General features: G+C 43.2%; 1 protein-coding gene across 1 annotated transcript; it reads right to left on the reverse strand.

Annotated features, from left to right (window-relative positions):
- Positions 1-1028: 1028 nt before the first annotated feature.
- Positions 1029-8406, reverse strand: T265_10235 (hypothetical protein; the record flags this gene model as incomplete). Its single annotated transcript, XM_009176550.1, has 3 exons — positions 1029-1203; positions 5000-5063; positions 8330-8406. The coding sequence occupies 3 exons, from the start codon at positions 8404-8406 to the stop codon at positions 1105-1107; spliced, it is 240 nt and encodes a 79-aa protein (XP_009174814.1).
- Between the last annotated feature and the right edge of the window lie 857 nt (positions 8407-9263).

The raw sequence follows: 9263 nt of genomic DNA on the forward strand, positions 1-9263 counted from the left end.
GCAGATTTGGGAACCAGTTTATGCTAAAGCCCATGCAGTCTATGAAACTGAGAAGCATACCTAATCCGTTGGAAAAAAACGTGTCTACATCAACCTGTCACTCAATCAGGAAACGACTACTCAAAGAAGAAGAATCCGAAGAAGAAGGCATTGTATTCATGTAGCGTAATACGGTAGCTAATTGATACCTGACTTTATGGTCCAGCTGCACTGTCGAATTCCATTCGAATGATAAAATGCCAAGATTTTGTGTGCACACACCCGTATGCTCTTGCCGGGTATCGTGTGTTGGTTTTACGTAAAGTTGGTCCTCAGAGAAAACGGTGCATGGAGTACACATTTCTAAAGTGTAACACGTCACCTTCGGGCGAGACCAGTCAGGCCATAGAAGAGGAGCATGCCTCATTGGTCACGAAATGAGAACCTCTAAACCAGTCAGCACTGGCATGGTACAGCAGACTATCGATTGCGGATAAGACCAAAGTTCAGCACTTTGACGGAAAACCTTGTGTTTCCGAATACTGACGCGGACTTTGGGATGAGTTGGCCCAGAAGTGGTTCCCCTCAAACGTTTTACATGATGGCATAATTCCGTTGACCAGTCCTTCCCTTTTTTCCCTTTCTTCACTCGTATATCCGTGACCTTTCCAGGCTATACACGTGAATTCTGCGCAGTGCCATACAGATCTGAGATGTATTGATCAAGAAAACCATCTCGGTTTTTAAAATGACCGTTGAGCTTCTCACAAATACTAGAGTTGTTGAGTTAGTCGAATTGAATAACCAACCAATCTATAAAGTCGCTCACCAGTACAGGCCACCCCATCTCACTGGAGTTGTCGTCACAAGTCAACACTTGTTACAACATTCATTTGATGAAAATAGGTACTTTGTAGTGGTTTGAAAAGCAAACTTCGGAACGCAGCCTCATGTCTGTTTCACCTGTTTTTTTGACAAGGTTATCGGACTGTACTTGTGCCGTTTTCGGATAGAAGTCACATGAGACTCTGCGAATTGAATTTTTATTTCAGGCACAAACGATCAATTCAAAGTGGAATGGAATGAGTATTCAGCGGATAAATATGCAAGCTTCGGAGACTTTCGTTAAACAGCAACTCTGAACAGGTCATGTCCCTGAGGAAATTTCAACTCGTCCAATCCGTAATCTGGTAAATTTCCCAAAGTGCTCAAGGAACAGATGGTCTGAAAGGGAAAATCAGGGGAAAATAGTTAAAACGACATTCCTAGCGAAGTACAGAAGTATGGCTTCGGTACATATTAGTGGTGCAAATACATCACTTCTGAGAACGCGGGAGATATTGTCTTCAGCAACGGCCAGCGGTGAACTGGAAGCTTTTCAGTAGCTCCTCAACAGGCTAATCGTGCTCGAAAATAACGAGGAACATAAATTTCTGAATAGGTGAGCAACTGAATGTTTGCACAGTGTACACACGTGACATCAACAAAGTAGTATCAAGGTCAAGAGCTAAGTACCCGCTCGTTGCACGACCTACCTGAACGAGTTCTTACCGCCTGAAGTCTAAAATCGATCTAGTCTGTTTGTGGGTTAAAGTGCCAACTTACCTAGAATATCGGTCATATCTGAGTGAAAATGAGAAGCGCTGCCTCTACCTGGATTGGAATTTCATGACTGTTTGAACAGCAATAGTCTTTCAACCGAGGAAAGTGGAACGACAAAAAAGATTCCGTTCGTAACGAGTCATGATAAACTTGCGATGCGTGAATCACTTCTTGGTCTGTTTGTGGGCACAAAGGTGACCTGAGGACAGGTCCGAATAAAAAGGTAAAATATTTGTGCGAGAAGAATCCCTTTCAGTACCTGGTCGTGAAGTTCACGGCATCCGTCGGACGACGACAACATGGCCTAAACCCTTGTCTAAAGACACATCTTCCTGGTTGTTGTAAAATAAGTTGTAAAAGCACCCATAGCGGAGTACTGGAGTTTTTTAGGCGCATATCGTCAGACTGATTCGGTGAGAGTAATCTTTAGCTGTTCTGAAACCACCGTGAGTAGCTCAAAGTAAAATACCCGAACCTGAAGAGGCATTTGGTGACAGAGTTTGCAGGCCTGAAGCCTGAAACCCACGTCTCATGCTTGAAGACTGACCAGCCTAGGTTGGTTTATGAGAGAGTTCTATGGCTAGTTGGAGACCAGATTGTTTTTGCCAACCCCCGATTCCTATGGCGCCAGCGTGAAGTCAATTCGTCTTTCAAGGGCAGAGTATTCACTACAGCCATGTGGCCCATACTGTGTTGTGAAACAGAAACATGAATGTACGAAAACTGCTAGCTTCTGACCATCGGAGTCTCCAAAGCATTCGAACTTTGTCCGTAGCTGCCAAACTAACTCGAATCAAACAGGCGTAATAAACTCCTCACAGGCTTGCCGAAAGTTCTTTGACAGCTCACCAACCAGTACGAAAGTGAGTTTGTTCGACTAATTTCCAGCAATTCGGGTTCAAATAGCACATTCGTGCCCCTCCTACTCTTTCGGGCAAGCAGTTTGGCTAGTTTCTCCAGCTTCTAGAGTAAATGGTGAAAACAACAGACCTTTATCTGGTGTTCCTCCCATCAGCGATTAAATGGCTTATCTTCTTCCAGTGATACGGTCTGGCAATAGAAAGTAGTACTGTAATTGTTTATGCTACTGATGAAACGTGAGTAGTGTCTGGTCAGGTGTAAAAGCACCGTCCAACACCTGATAGAAGGTTGGTACAGAAGTGATGGAACCGCTTTTTAGTACTTGTGTATTATTGTTCAATATTCAAAGATCGCACAGGAAAGTTCAGGAGGGCGCTTGACAATGCTCGCTTTTCAAATACTCTGAGATTTCCGCGCGTCTTATAGCTTGTAAACGTTCTGAAGTGCGTCCTCCCTTTCATCACCAGTCAATAATAACGGCTTTCGTTTTTGGCATTCTAGAAGCTTCTTAGGCCGCGCTTTGTATGTGTTTCGTTCGGTAACGTGTCCTTTGATGTCGTCCTGACATATCGGATTTGTAGGTCCGGACTTGAACGAGGATCGATGTAGGGTAATAAACTTCGTAAAATTTCACGATCCTTGTCACAAACAACACAGTATTGTGTCATCAGGACCTTGCGCTCACAAACCTTCTTTCAAGGGTTTGAGGAAATCTGAATTTCTAGTGGCAAGTAAATGCAGATTTTTGGTTGTCGATCTCTTCGTCGAACATATATTTCGAACCAGTTGCACCCTGCAGCACTACGGATCAATGCCATCGAGTTCTAGAATGAACTTCAGGTCACCGCTATTAAAACGTACCTCTGATACAGGCGAGCTGGTATGGAAATGTCCGCTACACTGGTCAGCCCAATTCGTACTGTCACCATGCTGTTGTGCAGTCGAATCCCGAAACTTTGGAATGATGTTGATAAGGTTACAGTAACCTGAATTTCCTTCACCAAAACTATTGTTTTAAGCTGTCCGTCTAGCCGTCGACTGAGTGCAAAGTACCCTTTCCCTCAGAATAATGTGTCGCTCGATGTAGATGTTTCGCTGGTACCATACCCGCTATTTATACTGTGTCTGTGACTGACGAAATAATTTAGAATGCGAAAGGCTTGCGAACTCTGTGTACTGACTCGACCAGTGAAGGTCCGCCAGAAAAAATTACTTCAGTTGATCAGATTACGTATGTTATGTCATTGGGAATGAAAACTGATTACGTGCCACCAGCTCTGCAATAAGGAAAGGTGGTCTTAGTGCGACGGCTGTACTTGTCACTTAAATTATGGTAAATTATGGAGTCTTTCATAGAGTCTACTCAAAGTTTTATGATGTAATCTTCTTATGACATGCCCCACTGCAGATTACCAGACCCTCAAAGTGCTTTCTAAATGCCACAGACGGAAGTGTCTTTTGATTGCGCGGGGTACAGAATCATGACACAGATCGATAGGAAAACGAACCAATCATGCGAAGGGCGAATATGTCCAATCACGAGGCAGTTTTATACGACTAATCGATATGTCGACCAATCGAAGGGATCACGGTGTGAACTGTGCTTGGAATAACATCAGAGTTGACAAGATCCGTATGGGAAAGCAGGTAGTTTTGAAGTATAAAATCCTGCGGTTAGACGTGATGGTGTTGATTACGCATGTCTTTTGCTCGGGCTCGACTTAACTCAGCATTTACTATTATTCACCGCATAAGAGAGTGACTGCACTCAATAAGTCGGTTTGAAACTTGTTTAGCTGTGCTCTACCTAGGTCGGAAAAAGCATGCTGCGCATAAGGCCCCTCTTATGAATACCAGAATCCCAAGTACAATTTACTTTGTCGTAGCTTCAGGGTGGTTAGAAGCCAACGGACCATGATATCAGGTTAAAAAGAAGCGAGGATGACAGTGTCTGATGCGTATATTACCTGACTTGCTTATCACATACAGGATGAAACCATTAGTGATGTGTCAGGGAATTTCTTATCGATTTTCGCTCCTCATCCATTTGCTCGATGATGTTTGAATTTGTAGGGAGATCTCAAAGTTAGCGAATATACTCTTCATTTGCAAACTAGTTTGGTTTTTCGAGAGACTCACCTGGAATCCAGCTGAATCTCTCGGTTTGGATGTATCCAGGCAACTGAATGTGTTGCATCAGGCCGCCTTATGTTTCAGTCGCTACGATATTCGAGATATATATTTTGTAGTACACTACTCAAAGTTTCCCAAATGTTGAATATAGACACGTAGAAATGAGGATGAGAATGAAGGTAAATCTTAATGGACCTACGAAACGACTGCACTGGACACTTGCTTTTCTCGTCACAATGCCCTGAAACATTCAACACTTGGAAATGTCAGGGTGGTGCGGCTATCTTGGGCCTATAAAGTAGATGAGGTAAATTTACAGTCACGGATCCTTCAACATAGCCAGGTAGATTACTTCTAGAAGTAAATCGTTCTACTTCCTGTTTTCTTTGAATAAACTATATGGCAACTCGGGCGGTAGACTCACCTCGGTACGGCTTCGCAATCGGTCGCAAGTTTCGGCTCTCATATCTCTTGCCAATGTCCTGGAACTTTAATGCACAAATTGATCAGATCAACACTCACCATAATGAAAACTGAACTATGACGTGGAGGATAAGACCGAGAAATCATCAGTCGAAAAGTTTTTAGGCGAAGGAACTGGACTACCACGTCACCAGAGTTTTGGATTTGTGATATTATGGCGCTGTTTTATTTGGGGGTGCAAGAGAATTTTAGATTGAGGCATATCTATACATATTATATATGATAAAATAAATGTTGTGTATATAATACATGCATATATATATTTATATGCCTAACTATCAGAGCAGTTTAGTAGGGTCGGTAAAAGACTGACATAAAAGATGACAAGTGCAGGAATTTTACTCTTGAGGGAAACCGCTAAACTGTAATGTTCCCACAACAGACTGCCTAGGAATAGTGTGCTTCCCAGGTCACTTAGTACAAGACAAGGAGAAGGGTGTGGTATTAGGAAGAATGCATCTTTTTTGTTCTTATTCGCCGCAAAACGATGCCTATTATTCACACAATGCTCTCAGCTGCAGAAGCTTTACAAGTGGAGTAAAAATTTCTACGCCAAAATATTGCATTTTGTTGCTTATGTGCTCAAACCGAAAACCGTCCCAATCTACTTTCGTATTTTTGCATCTCACCAAATTTCATTGTTCACTGAAGCAACCATGCCTCTGGCTGAAAAGTCCCTTGGGATAGTGTCCCAGCATCGCTGAGACCCCGGGGATGCCTAAATGGGCTTAAAAGTTTGGACAGGTACTCTCAAGTCAATTGCCTGATTGTTTTAGTCCATTACGGACGCGTCATAACTTTCGACAGTTCGATTCCATTACACGAATACTGAGCGCTCCGCAAAACGTGTAAAACAAACTAAAATGCATGCCTGCATCTTATGATTTGACCAATAAAATTGTGACGGTCTCAGAATCATGCTGAATCTTTTCTGAACACACTGCATTCGCTCTGACCATTTATTCGATAGCGCTTTGGACGGTTTTATCCTGTTTGCTTGCTTTTATCTCACTGATTCAATCCATGGAAGTACTTCGTTTCGTTACATGTTCCCTGACTCTGGTGGTTCGGAAATTCTGTCTGGCAGGTGGGTTCCACGGACAAGAGGCCAGTTAGATGAACGTTCTAGGAGGTGATGTCTGGACCCAGCCGGCTCACGAATGCTGAATCCTACCATATGGTTGTAGTGGTCTTACTTTCGCATTGTAACTGTGAAAACTATGTTTTGTGCGGGTGCGTATAGTTTCAATTCTGACTGACCACAATGAGTAAACTCCAGCGGCTGGATTGGTGAGCAGAGTTTCGGGTTGAGGAGCCGGTTCAGTCGTATTCACTCCTCACTCTTGGTCTATCACGTAAAAAACACCATCGGGATGGTGATGACGACTGCGCTTGCTGCGGCAGACTGTGCTTCCGACTAAGTGAGCAAAGTCTGTAGTTCTTTCACACCCCATAGGCAACTGGAACTCATCTCAATCGATGTGACACAGTCATTGCATCACAAAGCAGAATAGCGTGATGGTGACCGTAGCTCACACCATATCAACTATTCGAAATCGGTTCAAAATCGACTTTTCTGGCCAAACTGGCACTTGTTTCCTAAAGGAAAATGGGTGGGTAGGACAGTTACAAATAAAGCGAGATTACGCGTCGGTTCAGCTAAATCATTAATTACGTACGGCCCCTAACGAGTTGACAGACTGAGGTACTTATGATGAAATGCCGGCCCACTGGCAGAATAGACAGTGAGAATACGACATGCTGTAGTGCGATTTTCCTTTGTTGTACTGTTACACTGTTTTTCGAACCCGATTAGCTTAAAATACCATTCACAGGGCCATTGAGAGAAGCCGAGCAAGGCTACCAAATGTTTCCCGAATGGCGTGCTAGTGACCGTGCTTAGATATATCGAATGAGAACTGTACCAACAAAGCTAAAGTGGAAGTACGTGGATGGACTGTTCAGGCCGCTGTTATTGTCAGGGTCTGCGCGGTGACGAGCAGACAAACTGAACCCACAGACCGGTGCATTGATCGTAACATCGCTTACAGGTGATCAGAACAGCTGGACTAGTTGCATGAGGGTTTTTTCGTGCACATAGACCCGTGGCTAGATGTCTAGTAGCTATGGCGTCAGAAGCCTCTCTCGAGCATTTTGGAAGGATATTCAGGCACCTTGCTGGAGGGCGCCCTCTGATCAGGTTCGACAAATGCTTATTGAGTCTGTCATTTTGGGATGTCCCTTCGTTCTGAGGGACAACCGAGGTAGGGTGCACTGCACGCCCATCTGAGTGAATAAATCTACCATGATGGACATTAATCATCCGTTTTGAGCGCATAGCTATATGCTCAAGCTCAGAAGCACATAAAAGTGTTTCTGAATGACCACGTCTGACAATTGGTGAGGGTTTCGACAAACCAAGTCACACTTAAAAGAGATGCATGCGGACTGATTGGACCATAAGACGGCTCCAAAAATCATTACGGGTAAGCATTTTTCCGGTGTGTCGCAAAAGCTGCTAAATAACCCACTCCATGTCTCTTAATCGGACGGTGAACGCTGGACGGAGCCACCCACGTTTCTGGTCAGCTCTGCGTTCGGGTAGTTTATTAATCAACCCGAAAAATGGTAACTCCGGGGTAAATTCTACTAGATTCATGCCATTCGTATCCTAACTGGGGACCGCGATAGTCTATCGAGATGTGTGATTAAGTTATAAAGATCCTATCCAGGAATTAAAAAAAACTGGGCTTCGCCTGTCTGGTGGAATATTTCACCCTGACACAGTGGACTTGTGCGACCGTTTCAGGTCCCCGAAAATCGTATCACCCATTGTGTCAGTCACAATAACTGAATCCAGGCTAAGGAATTATTCCAGAATCACTATATGAACCATCGTTTTGGTGAAGTTTTTTTGGGGCATTTTATGCCAGCATACTAGACCTGGGAGACACAAACATGATTGATTAGGTTGGGTTTTTATTCAGTTTTCTGAAAGAGCAGTATTCGAACCTTTTTGTGCACTCTATGCGCACTGTTCGAGGATGACGTTAAAGAGATTACGGAAGTTCTTGTCCGCACCTAATGTGGTGGACTGTGGTTTTTGCGGAAAAATAGATTTTGACAAAGTCGACAAATTAGAGTCGAAAAGTTACATGCCCGAGTCAAATTAAGCCAACCTGATTAGTTCGAATGACCACGCGTTACTTACTGTTTTAACAATCGACATGTTTGTAGAATCCCCCCTGCTGGCTCAACAAATACTACTTACTTCAGTGTTCCTCGTTTGGTGTAGGTTTCTGCCAAACACAGTAGAACGGTGACGATGACGGTGAGTCCCAGTCTCATGTTGTTGTATAAACAAGCAATTCATTCTTTTTGGACATAAATACCGAAAGGAAGTGGCCAGTGTTATACAGTATCAGGTTACCGTCAACAAGACCAATGAAATTTGACCGTCAAAAAAGTTCCGCCTGATCAAGTTGCGCAGAAAACTGTAGTAACCTTGGTACAACAGCATAGGAACTGTTGTGCATAAAACCGTAGCTGCTCAGAGTTATCTAATTTTGGTCAGTTCAACGGAAATTTGTAAGTCAATGGACTATTATTGTTTTTCAAAATGTTTAGTTACTCCATGGAGCAAAACCAAGCACGTATTTGTAGATTTCTCTTCTGAAACCACAAAGGTAGTGGGTGGATATCGAAAGTTGCATTCATCCGCTAATATCGGTTTTGAGGTAGACGGAATAAAACTGGAGATATTCACTGGGACATGATTTTTTCTCGGGTTAGGTGACCTTATGTTTGTTTCTTTTGGAATTTAAGCGTCAGCTGTGTCTGATTCACCGCATTGTCCTAAAAAGGCCCCATTTACAGACGTAACGCTCTACTCATAAGGTTGCTAAAAAATCTTCGGCTTCGCTTTTCTTGGGGTTTATCAGGTAGTCACGTTCTCCAAGTATCCTTTGATTTTATGTTCCACTAAAAATCGAATAGCGAAATACGATCATTTGCATACCAATATGGTTTCCACAGGAGACACCCAAATGCTCGTTTACGATGTTCTAATTCAGCTTGGATTCAGGTAAGTCTGCAGTAAAGATCAAATTGGTTTGCAAATGAGTGTATTTCGCTGTGATCTAAGTGTGTGTTTTTTTTTATATTTTATTGGATCGGTAACAACTAAGGTATGATGGTGCCTAACG

Source organism: Opisthorchis viverrini (assembly GCF_000715545.1).
Source record: "Opisthorchis viverrini unplaced genomic scaffold opera_v5_344, whole genome shotgun sequence".
NCBI classification, from domain to species: Eukaryota; Metazoa; Platyhelminthes; class Trematoda; order Opisthorchiida; family Opisthorchiidae; genus Opisthorchis; species Opisthorchis viverrini.